The sequence below is a fragment of the Rhinolophus ferrumequinum genome, chromosome 8, assembly GCF_004115265.2.
Source record: "Rhinolophus ferrumequinum isolate MPI-CBG mRhiFer1 chromosome 8, mRhiFer1_v1.p, whole genome shotgun sequence".
In the NCBI taxonomy this organism is placed as follows: Eukaryota; Metazoa; Chordata; class Mammalia; order Chiroptera; family Rhinolophidae; genus Rhinolophus; species Rhinolophus ferrumequinum.
Genome location: NC_046291.1, coordinates 39,539,619 through 39,559,919, shown reverse-complemented (window position 1 = coordinate 39,559,919; position 20,301 = coordinate 39,539,619). Strand labels below are relative to the sequence as shown.

The window sequence follows — 20,301 nt, the reverse complement described above, 5'->3', positions numbered from 1 at the left end:
AACAAAGCTCACAGAGTCCAGAAATGACATTGAAAAATGCACATAATTTAAAGCAGCACTTTAAAAAAAAAAATGCTACTTTGAATTTTCCAACAAGTCCCTGTGGATTCCTTAGTTTTACCACTATTCATAGCAGCACTGCATTCACTTAGCTGCTCTTACAGTCAAGGTTCAACATTTTAGAATCATAGCAATAAATCAAAAACAATATATTACCTAAATATGACACTGAACAAAGCACAGCACTCACCCTGCTCATACCATCAGGTCCTGGGTGAGATGGATGTCCAGGAGGCCCCGGGGGACCCGGCTGACCAGGAACACCTGGTTCACCATCAATTCCCTGAGGACCACGAGGACCCTGGAAAAACAAGCCAGTGGAAATTAGAACCCCTTGCCAAATACCTACTTAGTAAAGAAGCTAAAAGCACAGACATCTTGATGGAAATGGTGTGTTCATTATTTTAAAAATGAATAGCCATACTGTATGATTCCAACTATGACATTTTGGAAAAGGCAAAACTATGGAGACAGTAAAAAAAAAAAAAAAAAACACCTGTGGTTGCCAAGGTTTGGGGTGGGGTGGGAAGGAGAATAAGTGGAGTACAAGAGATTTTTAGGGCAGTGGAAATACTCTGCATGATACAATAATGGTGTCATTACACACTGGTGTCCAAACCCACAAAATGTATACCACCAAGAGGGAAGCCTAATGTGAACTATGGACTCTGCTGGCAGATGTTGATAATGGGGAAGGCTATGTATGTATGGGAGCAGAGGGTAAATGGCAACTCTCTGTACCTGCCTCTCAATTTTGATATGAACCTAAAACCTCTCTTTAAAAAGACAGTCTTAAAAAAAAATAACAATCTAGCACCTATAGTAATTTAGCACTGGTACCAGCCTCCACCAGTGGGACATGGCAATTCTGGGTAAGAATTTTACTATTGATGTGTTAAATCCCCAGGAAATCAGCCTTCCTGGAATAATTATAAAACTGTACTCAGTTCATCAGTATTCTAGAATAAGTTTCCTTATTTCGTTGAGTTTTGCTGTTAAAGATAATTAATCAACAATTTCTAAAATCACTGTCTTAGATTACAGTTAACTATGTATGTGCTTCCTTAAACTCCCCCACTCCCAACAACAACAAAAATATGAAGGACCCTTGATTGTAGTTTGTGGTGTTTTCACAGGTTTCTAATTTTTTAATGCTTCGCAGAATTCCTGGCACATAGCGGACACTCCATATATGTTAATTACATTTTCACATTTCAATTCTTTTTGCTCTAGTACTTGAAGTCTAGCACACTTTATTTTCCTTACCACCCCCAGAGGTAGACCAGACCAATGGAAATAGAGGAAAAGGCACAGTGACCCAGCCAAGTCCCGTTCTCAGAGAAGTGAGCAATGATTTCTAGCTGCCAAATTCCATCCTCCTGACCTACATTCTGAAGACAGCTTGGGGAACAGCCACGTCCTCAGCTCTGGAACTGCTTCATTCCCTAACCTCATCATTTCCACAAGTCTTGTTCAGTATTTTCGGGCTTTTTAACCCTGAAGAATCTTAACAGACTTTAAGAAGAAAGAAAGGACCAAAGAACTCAAAAGTCAATATAATTTTTATAATTAGAAGCAGGGACAAAGAAAAATATGGTAAATGAATTGGAGTTTAACAGTAAAAGAAGCTTCTCATACCTAAACATGAGAATACCTACTGGCCCACGATAAGCGGTTGACATATGAGCTATTAATAATAAAGCAGAAATAGTAAATATAGGAGAAGCTGAAGTAGGAGAGGGCAGTTTGCATATGATGGTTTTGAAGAAAGTGGCATAATAACTCTTCATTTAATTAATGTATTTTAATATATTCAAACATTCATACAGAATGTTTACTTCATAGAAGAATGGGATAAACAAGCAAATGTATCTATTCAAATACAAGTACATAAATTAGCCTAAAAAACTCACAGTTTGAAAAACAATATCTCAGAAAATTATTTTCATCCTTTAGAAATCAAACCTTTTCTGACTTTTTTTCTGACCACTGACAATTCACCGAACTCTTTTTATTATATATAATGGAGGCTGATTTTAATTGCTATCTAGGATTCCTGGATCATATGTGTGTGGGCAACATGAACTGGAAATGTATATTGTCAACGGCTGTATAGACAGAATAGTTGCCTGACCTACTCAGAGAGCTTGGTGTGGAAAACTTCTACTTCATTTTTGAAATGTGAAATTGCTAACTGAGAACCAGATGTTGTTATTTACAAAAAGTTAACCGAAACATTATTTCTTCTCCCAAAGGGATTTCCAAAGACAAAACAAAAATCTACATTTAGCGTCAATGGGAATTTAGAGACGTTTGGGTAATATTAATCCTCAAAAAATTGTGTCCTTCCTCTAGCCCTCTGCGGTTAATAATTATGTTTCAAAATCTGCTCTGAAGACAGCCCACATTCTCATTGACTTCATGATGCATTCGTTGTCTCTATGGCATCTCCTTTAAATAGTCTACATGATGTACTCTTATGCAGCAGATTGAGATTAAAATTAATGAAAATTTATGAAAATTATCTGGAATTAGGTGAATATAAAAAGTAATGTTGTAAGTGAAAAGAAGAAGAATATAATACGTGAGCATTTTTACTAATAAATATTGAAAACAAAAATTGTAATCTGGGAATCCACTAAAAACATATGTTTTCATATTTACAAGTGAGCTGAATCACATAAATTTTATAATAAACAATGTTCTACTTACAATCATTCCTTCCCATCCCCCAGGATACTCTAGTATCCCAGGAAGCAATCTACAATAAAGAGTATTCGCAGATTGCCACTAGGTGGCAACCTTTAAACGTCCACAAGTAGAAAGGAATAATAATGACCCAGAATCAAGAACTTTATTCACTGCTGGTTGGTAGAATCACACACACACAAATTACGAAATGTTAGAGTTGGTAAGAACAGGTATATTTACCATTTTACAGATGAGAAAACAGACCTATAGAGGTTAAGTGGCATGTGAAATTAAAACTCTGCATACCATTGACTGCCCGTCTTCTGACAGGTTGCTTGTTTGTCATCACTGTGAATTTACCAGGACAACACACACAGTTAAGGATATGTGATGAGAGACAGTCATGAGGATCATTGGCTAGTAAAGAAAGCTTCTTTAGAATATCTCCATGTCAGTAGTTCTCAATCCTGTGCAATTTTGCACCCCATCCCCTTGGGACATTTGACAACATCAAGAGACATTTCTAGTTATCACAATCATATGAGGGGAGGGGAACAGGTGTTGCTACTTGTATCTAGTGGATAGAAATTAGGAATGCTGCCAAACATTCTGCAATGCATAAGGAACTATCTGGCCCCAAATATCAACAGTATTGAGATTGAGAAACTGTCCTACATTGTGCGTCTTCTGTAGTGTTTGATGGTAATGGAAGTAGGGGAGAAAATGGTATTTTTGATCGCAGTGCCACCCGATATTGTGCCCGCCATAGCTTTAGTCCAGTTAAGCAGCTTCTGGAAGTCTTGCAACCTGAGGCAAAATGTTCTACTTATGGGTATTTTGTGACATTATGCCAGAATCTTGAAATCAGCCATGGTGGGAATATTTACACCAAGGAAACCAGCAAAAGCAATGGGTGCGTTATTTTGTTTAATGAGTCAGTTGTTAAACACTTACCATCACACCACTGCTTGCAAGTATTAAGAGAGGAGCAGATTTCCTATTTGGTTATCTGCTAGGATTGCCTTGCTTAATTCCAAATAAATACCTACTACACACACACACACACACACACACACACACACACACACACTCATACCCAACTCTCATTGAATGTTTTAGGCTTAATCAAGATAGGAAATGGAGCACATCACATACTAAGTCAGAGGAGATGGAAGGAGAGGAGCCAGAGGGGAGAGGAGAGGAGGGGAGGCGAGGAGAGAGGAAAGGAGGAGAGAGGGAAGGGAGAGAAGAAAAGAGAAGAGAAGTAAGGAGTAGATTCACTGAATCCTAACAAGAAATTCTGGACAGCCAACCGCAATTTCCATAGCAACTTCCACCTATTAATAGATTAGGGACTCAGTATCACTAATTTTTCTGGGCACAAGCACATGGATACACAATGTCTTCTGCATGACCACCTCCCCACCTCCCCTCCTCCACCTGTCTCTCTGTCATTCTAGACCCTGGACAGACATCTGTAGAGCTACCAACAACTTGAAGCTACCAACACTGGTGAGACAGCTCAGCAGAACAGCAATGAAGACTGGGGCACAAAGCATCAGAACACAACCTTGCTACCAACCTACATGGCTATGCCCCACTTCCTTGGGGCACTGTCATTGACCTGCGTGCCTGCAAATACCATCCACAACCCCAGTTCCAGTCTGGAAAAAGTACTGGCATCACACTAACTTGGTGAAATGCATAGAAGCATAAAATAGCATCAGAGATGAAACAAATGGTAAGAATTACTAGTGACATGATCTAAAATGTTTTTCCCTCATTTATATATTCTACGTTGTTCGTTGCTTCCTTGCTCATCTATTGATCCCATTTAGATATGGATAGGTACATATTTAGAAGGTTAAAAATCCATAGAGTTAAAATTTAATAGATATCGCATGAAAGAAAATTAAACAGCATCAAATTTTCTGATTAAAACACAAGATAATAATAACAAAAACCAAATTAATCCAGTTATTTAATACATGAAAGATTCATTTTTGAGGGTGAGATATAAAAAAATGAAAACAATTGCTATCCTAGGATGTGGTAATAAGAGAAAACATTTGGCATATATTGTATAATATTCTCTGTTTTATCTCAAGAGTCAATTATTTAAATTTAAAGGTGCTCCCTTTGTTCTGGTAATGGATTTGTTGATTTTTAAAGTTACTCCTTTGATAGCTCTGTAGAAGCTGTTCGATGAACAAAGTAGAGTGTTACTTGGGAAATGAATGTATTATACAACCACTTAAATGAAAATTTTATACTCTAATAATCTCTTTTCCCTTTATCCAATTTGGTGATTCTTGGAGCAACCACAGATCACAAAATTTGGGTGTTTTATCTGAACAGTACATTCTTGGCATTGTTTACTCATGAGTTACAACTTCTGAAAACAACATGAGGTATTCATTATGCTTCCCTAGATTCTACTTTATTTTAAGTTGATCTCATAAACGACAAAGAAATACCATTTGTGTTATCTAAAAAGATAGGTAATTATTAGCATGTGACAATTTCCTCTGAATCAGGAGGGATACACAGTCACTTCGTGACCTGAATTCTAGGTGACATTTAATAGAGGTGAAAGAGGAGCAGAGTCATTGGCTCTTTGCTACATCCTGTAGATGGGCTTTCTCAGTACACAGTACAATTCACAAAAAGAGAACTCCACTCTCAACTTACAGGTTTTCCTTTTGGGCCTCTCTCTCCTCTTGGTCCTTGTGATCCTGGAGGTCCCTAAAACAGAAAATGATGGTTATGACTGCAAAATGTGTGTACTTCAGATGTTTTTGTTTTCAAGGTTTGCTTGATATGAAAAAACTGGGAAATAGAAATATCACCCTTCTTTTTGAATTCCGTTCAGTTTAAGACCATAGAATAAAAAGCCATGTACATACAAAAGCTCTATGTGCACAGAAAGGCTGTTGATTTCAGCAATGAAGCTTAAAGGCCTGTATAAAATTAAATGCTACATTACAGTATTGTGGAGCCCAATGAGCTGAACGTATTAGTTTGAACAGTAAATGCAAATTTATAAAGATCATTTTTGCTATCTTTTCCCAGACAAGATTTTGCCAGTAGATTATGCGCACAAAAACTTATAGTTTAGATTTTGAGAATTACATAGATGTACAACCCCCAAATTATCAATTATCTGAGGGAATGCATGAGTTCATATTGGTACAGGATACCCCAAATGATTCATCACAGTTCAAGCTGCTAATGAAAGCAATGGAAAGAAAAGCCTCTCATTCTATTACTGCTTTATGTACCTTCAAGAATCTTTTTTTCCCCACTTGTTTTTGAATTTTGCATCATGTCCATTGTATTAGGTTGGTGCAAAAGTAATTGCGGTTTAAAAGGTTAAAAATAATTGCAAAAACTGCCATCACTTTTGCACCAACCTTAGAATTTTCCAAGTTGTAATTGCTGCTATTCCTCCCTTACAATAACAAATGATTATCATATTTCAAAAGTGGCATTATTGTACTAATATCTTGAATTAGTTGTTTTTTTTTTCCTGGAAAATTACAATAACCAGGAAAAGAAATTTTGTTTCTTTTCAAAAGGGAATTTCACAGAGTTATGAAAATAAGATTGTGCATTTACTCAATCCAACATTAACTATTGTTTAAAAGCAAAACTTCAGAGGACTGAAGCATGTCTATTAAAGTATATTTGTATTTTACTTAGCTTGGTTTAATGTTTTAAAATCTACAGGAATTGTGTGTGTGTATGCATGTGTGTGTGTGTGTGTGTGTGTGTGTGTGTGTGTGTGTGTTATCCATCTAGTTACCTATGAATGCCACTGGTAATCCAAATATGAAAACAGTAGTCTTGTATGCTAAACAGGAAACATGTTATTCTGATGTATAATTTCTCAAAGTCTACTGCCATATGAATTAATTTCACTACCGATGAAATTAATAGTTTGTTTCATTAAACAGATAAAAGTAATCCACCCTTAATCATTGTCAACAGACATGTATGCTCTAATTTTAATGAGTAAGCTTAATTAAAAATTAGCACTATAACAACACATAGTTTTGCCTTTCACATAACAAATAGTAACACCGACACCTGAGGAATAATAGGGTTTATTAATATCAGAATGAAATGATCCCCCAGTGTCATTTATTGCTGCAAAAGAATGCCTAAACTTGAAGATGTATCAAGACAAAATGTTCCAAGAAACCAAGCATCATTGTTTTATGTTATATGGTCTTTTCATGGCTATATGTTATCTGTAAAGATTTTCAGTATCTCAAAGAACTTAAGAGTACCATGAATGGTAGAGGAAACTACTTACTGCTGGGCCTGGACGACCACGTATGCCTGTTACCTAAACAATAAACAAAATAGTCTGTGAAGATAAAGTTTCTCAAGAGTTTTAGAAAAGTCAATAGTCAAACAAATATGAATGAAAACAAATGCCCCAGTGAATTTAAAAAAAAAAAAAACGAATGGATGTTGTAAATTGATGCCCTTTTGCTCCTTGCCTTATGAGTTAAGACACTTCTAATTTAAACTCTAATATTGGGAGGCAATATTGGTACAGTATTATAATTAAGAACACCAATGCTAGAACCAGGAGGCCTGAGTTCAGGTCCTGACTCTATTCCTTAACAGTTGTATGAGTTTGGACTGATTACTTATTGTCTCTGTGTTTAGGTACCACTTCTGGAAAATGGTGATGATGACTGTGAGATTACCTCCCTCACAGAGCTGTTGTAAAGACAAACAAATAAATCTTAGGAAAGCACTTAAGACAGAATCTAAGACATAGCAAGTACACATAAGTGATTTAAAATAAAAAAAAAATTCATATATATATATATGTGTGTGTGTGTATATATATATATATACACACACACACACATATATATGAATGATTTTCTTTTTAGATAACCTTTGATAAAAATAAGCCAATTTAAAGGCAAAGTAAAAATGCAAACACTGCCAAATAAATCAACATGCATACACTTTTTGACAGAGTGATGATAACTCCTTTAAAATCTATAAGAGTAGTGATTAAATAACTTAATCCTATTTAATATATACTTTTTGATCATCTACAAATCTAAAATAACTCTTAAGAACTCTTATACAGTATGGAATCTCAGTCAGGATCACGGCATGACATATTTCCAGAAGTGTGAAACATTAAATCATGCCTTTTTATTTGAATCACATGGCTATTTTTACTATAAAAAATATACACCTTAACTATCATTTTATATTCATATGCAATATATCTAATTTTGGGAAAGCCCAATTTTCACCTACAGTAATGAGATTATACCAGTCAGGAATATTGTATTAAATAAACATTAAATTTAGTATTAAATAAATAATATATTTTTGTTAATATTTAAAATTGTATTAAGCAAACATTAAATATTATACTAACAGACATTGTATTTTTAAAAAATCTATTTTGATTTGTTTATTTTATACTAAAAATTGGTTATGAAAAAACGAATTTCCCTTTTTTTGAGAGCATATATATATAATAAACTTAGCTGTAGTATAGATATATATTATTGTATATATATGTAATAATATATAACTATATATTATTACATATATAATATATAATAATATATTATATATTATTATTATATATATTGTATATATTATATACAATATATATCTTATTATATATTAATTATATAATTAATAATAACATATACTAGTTAATAATATATTATTAATATTAATATATAATTATATATTATATATAATATATTATGTATTATTATTATATATATTGTATATATATTATATACAATAATATATATCTATACTACAGCTAAGTTTATTAAAGATACATGAAAACAATACATATATATGTATACTTACAACAGGCACTAATCCTGGTTCTCCTTTTTGTCCCTATGAAGTAAAAAAAAGTTCAATTAGTAAAATATAATGGCTTGTTGGACATGAGCATGTCATACTAAAATATTCTATATAAACACTGTGAATTTCTATGTGAGAAACACACAAAATTGAGAGAAAAAGTTAATCAATTTTGGGATATTTAGTCAGATATTATTCATGAAAGAAAATACTACTCATCTGAAAGACACAAAAAGAAAATAAATCCAATGTGCGGAAAGTGTAAAGTTGTTTTGCTTCAGTTTTTATAGCAATTAAACTTAGAGTACACTAGACCAAGAAATGTTTGTGATGAAAAAATGTAAAGTCAAAGCACCATATGAAAAACTACCAAAGTCGAAAAACAAAAAGAAAATCCAGAAATGTGGATATATTTTAATTTTCACACTGATATTACATGCCGCCTAGTTTTTAGTAACTTTTCAGATGGCATAACACTAGTCAGATAATTCTCAATATCTGAGGAATTTCTAGAAAAAATTATTACTTGAATAGGAAAACAAAAATAATAACAGATGAAGCACATACAACAAATGTAGATGGAATTTCTTTTGATTCTTAAAACTTTAGATTGTCAAAAATTATACTCTCATAGCATGACGTCAAGTTCATAGGCTAAATAATATTTAGAGAATTGTACCTTTATATGTTTCTATTTTACGACATATTTATTTGTATTATTTATTTCAGAATTTGTCTTCCATCCAACAGATTTTGGTCCCCCCAAGGTTATGATCATGTCTACTTTACATCCTCAGTTTGACAAACAGAAGTTCTCAATTAATTCTTCTTGAATATATTAATTTTCATTAATATATTATGAAATAATGCTTTTTATTAGGCAATTACAGAGGATAAATATATTAATGATAATATCCAAAATGAAGAAAAAGCAAAAGTAATTCATTCGATTTCATTTAATTTCTCCTTTAAAAATAACATTACAATGAATATCCTTATTTATAAATGTTTGTGTAGCCTCTCTAATTAATACCTTATGATATATCTCCAGAAGTTAAAGTTGTGAATTAAAGATCATTCATATTTTTAAGATTTTTGATCACCAAATTATAATCCCCAAACGCACAATCTGATTATATCCTCCCAATAGTACCTCACACCTGAAAATATTTTGTAAAGTGAAATTTTGAAATTATATTACAATCTTGATCGTCTTAATGATGGACTCAGTGGCAGAGCAATACCCTGATCATACGTGTTGATTCTAATGTTAAGGTAGCTAGTACTCCAAAGTTAGGAATAAATTGAGAATTCAGAAATGGAAATGGTTCCACAGAAACAGGAAGCAGCTCTATATGAGTAAGTTCAAGGTAGAACACAAGAGACTCTAAGACAACCTAAAAAGGACTAAGGGAAAAGGGGATCAGCACATGTGGGCAGCAACGCAGAACCACACCTGCTAACTTCTAGACTGGGTCTTTCCATTACTTCTTATAACATGAAAGTAATAAAAATTAACCTTTTAAGAGCTATAAGACCTTTCTTTGAAATACTGAAAGAATTTGAATTGTTTAGAAATACGTATCCAATAAATAAAGGACTTTAGGAGAACGATGGTGAAAAAATGTTCCTTTTTGGAAAAAGTCTAGAAAAACATGTAAAAAGGGAGGAGAAATTATTTCAGCCAAAATGAGAAAAACAGAATACCCTGATAAGAATGGTTGTGAAATTGCCATCCTAAGAGACCAACAACAACACAAAATCCATGCTTTGCTCTTTGTATTTAGTAAAATGGAACCTACCAGTGACTTTCTTAACTAAATTGTAGGCTGTGTGATATCTTATTATGAGCTATCTTTCCATAATATTTAATATGGGATTAAGTATTCCATTATCAGTTTCTGTAATAAATTTGTCTAATGATTCTATGATACTTCTTATTTTGGAACTAAGTCACAGATGTAAATATTTGTTTAATTTGTTAATATGGGATTTGAATACATTAATATATGTGGAAAGATGAGTAATCTAAAGTTTAAATTTGATTTTCATATCCATTTAGGCACTCAGATTCATATGAGAATTATCATTTAATTTTACGTCTTGTCTGTTACTCATCATTTAATGCTATGTGGACATATCTCATCACTTTTATAGCATGCCATTACTAGAGAGAGTCCTGGTGTTTTTCCCACCATCATGTCATCTGTATCATTTGCCTCATATGGGTTTATAACAAAGGCTCAGTAATTATTTGGGGCTTAACATGAATGAACGAATAAATTATAAATAAAAGTCAATATTGATATAAGCCAAGCACAAATGTATTTTTATAGCAATACTCTGCTCTCACATTTCTGATGACACCTGATAATAAATGATAGAGTCATGAAGTTAGTGGAACATAACTAGAGTGTGTGAAATTGGCAACTGCTTTGAGTGTGTCCTCCTCCCAGCTGTCCCACACTGCCTTAAAAAAAGGCAGTCAACTGAACAACATAGCCTAACAGTTGTTTTTCAGTGGGTTGGGTGATTACTAAATGAATTAAACTGATTATTTCAGGGTAGTTATCACTGTCATTTCTTTTTTAATTTCACAGGTTATCTATCCTCCCTTCCCCTTCCTCCCTTCCTTCCTTCTTTCCTTCGATTAGACATTTATTGCACTTCTAATACATGTAAGATTTATACTAAGCACTGTGATAAATGCAAGTAATTCAAAGGTTAATATGACACAGTCTCAGTCCCTAAGGGATTCACAACCTTCAGGAAGAAATATCTATAAACAAAAATTAACAAAGTGAATAAAATAGAGGCATCTGTAATCTATAAGCAAAATAGCTGAATTGTCCTCCTATATTTATATTTGCAGGGTACTTTGTAGTTCACAAAAGGTTTTCCAACACTTCAAAGCACAGTCCTGTGTAGACAGCACTAGAATGAAAATGACATTTACAAAACTGAAACTTTTACTTACTAAAAGGTTAAGTAAAACTTACCTTTCTTCCTCTACCTACAAAAGGAAAAAAATAAATATGTTATTTTATGCGGAAACAATTTTTGAGAATCTTCTAAATACTTATTTTAATAATATAAGTTTTATGGAGTTAGAATATAACTTAAACAGTTTTCCCAATCACCAGTAAGCAGAACTCAAAAGTTGTTTTGGATCAATCTTTTCATAAGAGGCAAAATAATACACCAAGTAATTGACATTACTTGAATATTTTCCACATCATTTATGTAGCATTTAAAGTTCATTAAATCATAAAAATAACAATTAAAATTATAATGAATTATTTTCTATCAACACTATTTTTGTTTTTTTTATACTTTTTTGAGTAGCCTATTCATTCATATGGTTAATAAGCCAAAATATATTAAAGGTATATAATTATGCAGTAAAAAAAAAAAATCCTTCTATCTTGTCCCCTTTTCCTTATTTCCCACATTTTACCCCCCACAGGAGGCCACTATTATTGATTTTCCTATGATTAGTCTTCCTAACCAAGAACATAAGAGAACATTCCACTTACTAAAGTCATCATGAGAGCTAGTAGTGTTTTAAAGTTTTCTTCAGATCTTGAACATTTCACATTAAGTTTATCCTTAGCCACTTTATCCTACCTGTTGCTATTATAAATGGGGCAATTTTTTATTCCCATTATTTATTCTATGAGGTAATTGCATACAGTAAATCTATTAATTTGCTTATTTTACACCACACTCTTACTAAAATCTTTAATGTTTGTAGCTTTTGTTCACTCTATTCTCTTAAGCTTTGTAAGTACATGATTATATTTTCTGCAAATTGATCATTTCACCTCCTCTTTCCTTATTTCTAAACTTCTAACTTATTTTTCTAATTGTTCAGGTACATTCAATAACGTTAAATTTTTGTTGTGTTAATGAATATCCGTGTTCCATCTCTGAGCTTAGAGAGAATGCTTCTACTTTTAAACATTCTTTTGCTCTGATTTTCAAAAGACTCATTTTCCCTAAAGTTTAATAATTTTACTAAGGTAAGTCTATATTGTCTTCTGAGTCAACTTTTTCAGACATTTGCTTCTCCTTTTTAATACTGAAATTAAAGTTTAATGTTATTTCAGAAAAGTACTCTTGTATTATTATATGTATGATATATCATTATTTGTTCTACTCTACATTTATTTCTTCATTGAGGATTCTTTTTCAGGGCCATCCTTTACCTGTCTTCTATACGTATTATTTCCTTTCAAATCCTTTTTAATTTTTTTCTCATTACTATTTTTTATGTCCCTCACTGTATCAATTCTCCTTGTGCTCCTTCTTATTTCATCTTAATTTCCCTATGATGATTTTGTTTTTCCTTTTACTTTTCTCCTTATCATTACCTTTTGTGTGTGTTTATATGTATTTCTAATTTAATGTCTTCTTTCTCAGAGGCAATTACTTTATTAAGTTTTATTTAGTTTATGGTGAAATGTTTAGTCAGAATTTTTATCTGTTCTGTAGTAATATATTTATCTGTGCATTCTTCATCATGTAAATTTAGCTAAACTCTCCTACCTTTTTGTACTATCTTATAGTATCAATGCTGTTGTCAACTCTTTTTTTATTATTTGTCTGGGAGTGACTTGGGCTTTCCTAAACCAGTTATTTGCAGGAGGTTGTGATTTTGCTGTGTTGTTTTCCTTTTTGTTTTTGTTTTTCCACCATTGCCTCTCAATGTAGTATTTACTTATTTCTCCAGGTTTAATTGGATTTCATTCCTTGGGGCTTCTTTGCAGGTTGTATCTGCTTCAGGTAGCCTTTAGGTGTCTTGTTTTTCATTCTTTCCATTATGTCTTCCTTATTACATTGCTAAAAATTGAATTTAGGTACCTCCTCAAGACACGTTGTTACTACTGAATGATATATAACAGGAGAATTGTTAGATTACTGTCTAAAGTTTCCATCAATATACTGTTGAATACTTCATTATATTTATATTATTTGCAATGGCATTTGGGAGACAGATAAAGCCTTGTCACTGTCTTGATAATGATGCATACAAGCCTCTATTCATAACTGCTAATAACCTGAAAGTTTAATATTAATCTTACCTTGTTCATTAAAACACATAAATTTGTTTCTCATATATGCAACTCTCTTTAACGTATATACTCAAACACATAGTCTATATTAAACACAAACACTTTTATCCAAAAAAAGTTTTTAAAACTAGCAATTTATATCATTGTTTTCTCCAGGAAATCCATTCCATTCTCTTTCTTAACCAACATTAATAGCATTCTGCATTTATGAGCAAATGGAATAGAGGGTGCTGTAACATTAAATTACATTGTAAATAATTATTCCATTCCCAAAGGCAAAGTTGGCCCCAGGGAAGATATATGGGTTTTCTAGCTCTTCTCTTAGAACATTAATGAATTTCACAGAAAACCAATAAATATCTTGGAGGCAACCAGTATGGATAGGGTAAAAAATGACCATCTTAAGTGGTACAAGAAATTCTCAAATTAGACTTCACCACTCAAAATTCAGCCAAAAATTCCCCTGGTTTTTAAAAAGACAGGAAATCTTTCTCAGTATTGTTAGATAAAGTGAGTGAGCAAAATCATTAACCCCCAAGAACCATTGAATAGTGGCCTAATTATTCTCTTCAGTTGCTGAATTCTGAGAGCAAAATCCACTGCAACTGTAAAGATGAGTCACTGGATCAATTCTGAGTTGGCTCTAAGCATTCTTACCAAAATTGGTATTGCCACCTCCAGTTGTGTGTGGACAAACGGGACAGCATTCCCCAGCGGGAGTAATAGGGTCGGCACATTCGAGCACATCCTGGCACTGGATCTTGTCACAAAGAATGGCTCCATTGTCACAGACGCAGATCTGGCAAGGGGCAGGTTTCCAAATGTCCCTGTTTAAGTACATCTGACCATTCTGAGTGCAGGCTATTTCTTCACCATATCCTTCTAGAATAAAAAGAAAAAAGGAGAAAGAAAGGAAGGTTAGAATATCTTCTGAGATTTTGCAATCTGGGAAATATTTAAGAAGCTGAATCAACATGTGGGTTCTAAAAATTTCTGGGCTAAGCAGTAACCTCCCAAGAATGAAAAACACAGGTGAACTGACTGAATTTAGTATTTACATACAAAGCAATATGTAATTCACGATAAAATGATGATAAAGTTTCCCCTAGTATTATAGGGGAAGGAAAGTGATCCAAAGTAGGTGTACTTAATCAAAGAAACTTTCCCCAAAAGATTTCATTTTGAAAGGTGTAAATAACCAAACATGAAAAAAATCAGTGAAGAGGGATAAAAATAAACCATGTGAAAATAGGGAGAAAAATAATAGTTCTAAAAAGAATATATAATTTCAGTGTTTGGTGAATGCTTTGTTACTTTCAACTCACTAGAAACTTTAGATTAGTAAATCCCATAATAGAAGACATTATGTATTCATGTACCATGAAAAAAAAACTGAAAAAGATGTGTATGGGTTTATTAAAATTAATTTTAAAATAAGGTTAAAAAAAGAATAATTATGTCCTATTTCATGGAATGGATTTACATTAGACATCCTGAACTAAAGGTGCTTAGTAAACTGCAAAGAAAATACAAAGCTAAACAGACACTGCATTAATTATCTTGGCATCAAAATTAATTAAGGAAAGCCATGACCAAAACAAATGGTAAGCTATAATATAATATCTGTCAAATACTTTTCTATATTAAGATAAATAATGCCAATTTAGAAAATATATACATATATAGTAATTCTATTATCCATTTACTATAAAATAAACACATATATTACATCTTTGTGATTTTTCAGAAACAAAAAACTATAGTATTTTAAAACATATATCCTTGCTTAATTCCTTTAGGAGCTCCCCAACTACTGAAATTCCAGACTCCTCTTCAAAGCACAAAGGCTCTCCCTCCTAGTCCTTGGACAACTTGATTCTTTTGCCTGTTGTTACCTCTTTCTCTGACCTGGGGTTCCCACAGCTCACTATTAAGATTTAATTGTCACTTGCCCCCACAACTCTCTGAGTATCCCATAAAAGTAAGTTTCCTTAACCCAATTGATACACTTCCCAACATTTTTAAAGAACTCATTTATTCATCTATCTAATCATTTATTTTTTATTATATGCAAGGTATTTAAACAGTTACTAAAATGTGAACAGATAGGGAAAAACCACTGTCCTCATAAAATTTATCACAATTAGTATCAATTTATTTATTTTTATTTCTGTATTTTCTTATCTCCTCCACCAGACAGTAAACTCCATGAAGGTAAGGACTAGGGTGTCTTGTTCAACGTGGTATTTCTAAAGCGTGATTCCATACTTTGCATAGTACCAACATTCAACAGATACTTGTTCAATGGATGGATATGAATCAATGAATAAATGAACCTAAATTACGGTTCACTAACTTAATTGCACTGGCATTAACTTTGTACTTTACAAAAGTAGAGCTAAAAATTAGAAGATGTACTTGAAAATAGTTTATGAAAAATATTATCATCTGTCAATAAATATACTCAAATCATAATACAGAACTACAAATGAAAATGATTTCAATTTAGAATAAAGACATTAACCCAAATATCCATCTTCCTAGCTTCAGAAAGTTTTTCTTGGATAAACTGCTCTATGGAATACTTTGTTTCACATACTTAGTCTTTCATCACAGATATTTGGCAAATGGGAAATTGTTTTCAGAGCATGATGCCACATCCTTGTTTCTGTGCTATTCATAAGAAGAGCACAACACTTCTAATCTGTTTCATTTTCATTAAAATATGTTTATCATAATACATAGATAATAAAACAAAGCTGGTTGTGTATACTATATACAGATCTTTATAGTGTTATTATGCTATAGGCATTTTAAACCAACAACAAAACTGAATCGCCTGCTCTAATGTGCTTTTTTTTTCAGGACTATTTTGAAAAGAAAAAAATAGAAATTTGTATGTCAAATAAGCAGTGTGACTTTTAAATGAAAAATCACTTTGAAACAACGTAGTTCCATGAAGAACATTTCCACTAAACACAACCTATATAGAAATGGGCTTTACATCCATAGTCCATTGAACAATTCCATTAAGTAAATAACCTAAAAATAACTTTGTTCATTAAGTTTTATGATTGAGAAAGAAATATCCAATCACAAGCACTAAATACCGATATCACTGGATGAAAATGAGATGGGTCATAAGTTCAATTAGTTTGCTTCTCCCTTCCCACACCCTCGAAGGCAAAAGTGTTCACACGTATTTAGTAAGTGTTAAGTGAGTACGTGCCTACCACTGCATGTGCAAAATAACGAAAGTATATGTGTTCTGTTCTCAAAAATATACATTATCATTGTGAAGTAGATTTCAAATGCACCAATAAAGCAATTAGATCTGTGGAAATAGAGACTATGAACAACAAACAAATAATAAATAAGATGACATGAAATAGTTATCAATGAAATATCATTAAAATGTGTATCATTAAAATGAGAGACTCTTCAAGGGTGAGTTATCCTGTTCTCTGCAGCTCCTTCAGGACTGGACACATTCTCGCAGTCCTGTGGTAACTCACAGGTCAGTTTCTCCCTGAAAGTTTAAGGAAGCATGACCTCAATCCAAGAGTAAAAGAAGTGGGCCACTGTATTACTTTCTTTAAATGACAATGTTAAAAGTTAGTTTTATGCTCTGAGTCATTATGGGTCCTTTTCCCATGAGAATTTATAATTAAATTTAAGATGATGTGGCAAGTTAGTTGGAATGCTTTTAAATGGCAAGGAGATGAAAAACCACATTTGTTGCTAACCTCTGCCTTTTCTTCCCCAGCAGAAGAATCCATGCACATCACAGAGGGCTCAAAAACCCAGTGAACTCTTATTGTTCGTTTCTGAATGAAAAACACACACAAAGAAAACACTAGGTAGAAAATATAGGGTGTCCTGCTGCTCTCAGGTTTGTACATGGTAATTGTGCACCTTATGATTAGGTTATCCCTACTGTTTTCTTCCTAGATGTTTATTTAAATGAAAAGAAAAGTAAAATAGAAAGCAAAATTGCAGCCAATTTGCAGCAAAGTTGTCATGACATAATTATTTTATGAAGGACATGTTATAAAAAATAACTAAACAGGAATTTTCATATGACATTCTGAGAGATTCAATATCTCCTTCTGATTCCTTTACTCAAACCATAAAACTAACCCAAGCTGACATTAACCTTCATCTAAGAACTAGAACTTAAAAAAAATAAATAAATACTGGTCTTAAAGTACGTGGGTAAACAAATATTTTGATAAAATCTGAAAAAGAATTGTAAAACTGCAGCATTCTGAGACTTTTATTGTTGCTATTTGTGTTCCTTTAACTTTCCCATAATTGAGGAGGACTGGTAGATATCTGATAGTATTGCCATTATTTTGTAATCTTCCATGGCGTAATAGCTTCCAAAATTTTATCTTTCAAGCTACAGGATTCTTTTAGCCTTACCAAATGTTCTAGCAAATTGAACCAATCCATTGTGAAGTCACTACAAATATCTTGGCAATGATATCTTAGAGAGAAGAGATGTATTTTTATTTGACCACATTTTATTTGACAGTAACTCAATTGTCCTGCGTTTCTCAAATATCCTCATAGATTTGTCTTTTCATAAAGCTTATGTGCTTTTAAATTTAGTTCTGAGAATTCAATTCATAATCACTAGATGGCAGAACAAATCCATCATCTTAGTATAATAGACAATTAGAAACCCAGTCATCAGAACAGCTGCTTGACAATGATGGGCCTTTAGGTCTACATTTCTTTATAGAATTATACTTGTGCAAAAAAAGCCTGCATAGAAATAACCATATTGAAATCTTTGTCAAGAGAAATGTGATCCTATTTGTATATTACATCATGGGGGTCTACCTAACGAAGTTGAAAAATGTATTAAATAAAAGTCCCTACGCTTAGGTTAGACATTCCCTAAACATTAACTGAAGTTCTGCATTGCAGAAATAAAGCAGAATGCTCATAGTCACAACAATTTTAAGTCTCCTATTCAGACCAGTGTTTTTTCAGATCATTTTTCCTCACTGGACTATAGACACCTTGGAAGCCAGACATGTGTTTGTTCCTCTCAGTAACCTTTACACTCAATGTCATATAATCAACCTTTAATACATCTATTTGCTGAAGGGATGAATATGTGAGTAATGAGGGAAGGAAGAAACTAGTTCACTGATGCACTTAATTAAAAAATAGCACATGAAGCTCTCTTTCCTCCTTCCCTAAACTTCCCAGAGAAGATGTGCATTTAGGACACGTGTTTTACATGAAAAAGGGAAATGGGTCACTTGCTGGTTCTTGCCAAGTATGTCCCTGACATCTAGACTTCTGTGTGGCCAGAAAGGAAGATGTGTCAGTCACAGCAGCTCCTATCTTGGAACATTTTCAGCAAGTTAAGGCAGCCCTTCAGCCTTCTTGACCTGCTGGCCTCTGTCCTTTTGGGACTGTGAAGGTCTGGGCTAACGGTATTTAAAATTTCTCTAACTAAAAGTCTTGCAAGGGCTAGACTTACGGCACTGTCAGCTGGCAACCTCCTAAAGGGAGCAGAGAATGCCTATGGGACAAGGGAGGCAGCAGCAAAGCAGCCCCACATGTTCCTCTGGACCAAACCACAGATGCTGCCTTCATCAATGCACAGCATAACCCAGGTGCTGGATTCAGATCCAGAGTCTTCCAAGGAAATCCCTTCCTTCCTTCTGTTATCACCATAAGGGAAAGACAAGGAGGTTAGAGTATTCACTTCTTCCTTTAGAGCCTTCTGAGTAAGTGAAAACGATTCCACATTCATCATTTCTCTTTCCTTATCTAACCCCCAACACTGAAAAAATGAGATACATATGAAGCTACCAGGATGGCTGAGTGGGATTCGTTACATACTTTGACAATATTTCTCCATCTCAGCCTCAAGGTCTGTGAGAGGGTGGGTGGGGAGGTGAGGATGGAGCAGGCCTGTGGAATTTTACATCTTTTATTCCTCAATTCAGCTATGGACTTTCACTTTCCAGGGAGCCCTCCAAATCCCTTTTGAGGATAGTTATCCAAATTATTACTTTTTTGGTGCCCTGCTACTCTCTTGTATTGCACCAACTGAACAAGAGTAGGCATTCAACGATTATTTGAGCTGAGTTAAATTTCTATTCTACTATGGACAATCACAGTTTACATTCTAAAGCGATATAATAATTACATTTGAAAGCGTATCTTGAAATCTGAGAAAGTAAAAAGAAGACAACTCATACACAGTACTTCAGTGAAGCATACACATAAAATGAGATTAGATAAACTGTCTAGAAAGGTTTCTTCAATGCAACCATTAAACATTTCTCAATCCATGCACAAAGGCTTTTCAGTTAACTAGTAGAACTGCTGTTTTTGCTTTACTTAAAATGGAAAAGTTAGAAAGGAAAATCTCTCATATTAGGTACTACTTAAATTTCTTTCCATGTATCATTGGGAAATCTACATGATTGCAGCCAAAATGGGAAACTAAAAGGACACATAATGCACATGCAATGCTCATCTACAGTTTTGTCTGGAAAACCCACTTTCAGTCTGCTAATGCACTTGACATAGATTTTTTTTTCTCCAAACACATGGCTCAAACTCTTGAATAGCT

General features: G+C 33.3%; 1 protein-coding gene across 1 annotated transcript in view; it reads right to left on the bottom strand.

The window, feature by feature from the left end:
• COL5A2 (collagen type V alpha 2 chain) overlaps positions 1 to 20,301 on the bottom strand; it is a 134,669-nt gene that overhangs the window by 52,918 nt on the left and 61,450 nt on the right. Inside the window, 6 exon segments of the mRNA XM_033112503.1 lie at positions 251 to 361; positions 5,443 to 5,496; positions 7,070 to 7,102; positions 8,623 to 8,655; positions 11,622 to 11,635; positions 14,355 to 14,579. Coding sequence (XP_032968394.1) covers positions 251 to 361; positions 5,443 to 5,496; positions 7,070 to 7,102; positions 8,623 to 8,655; positions 11,622 to 11,635; positions 14,355 to 14,579 — 470 coding nt within the window.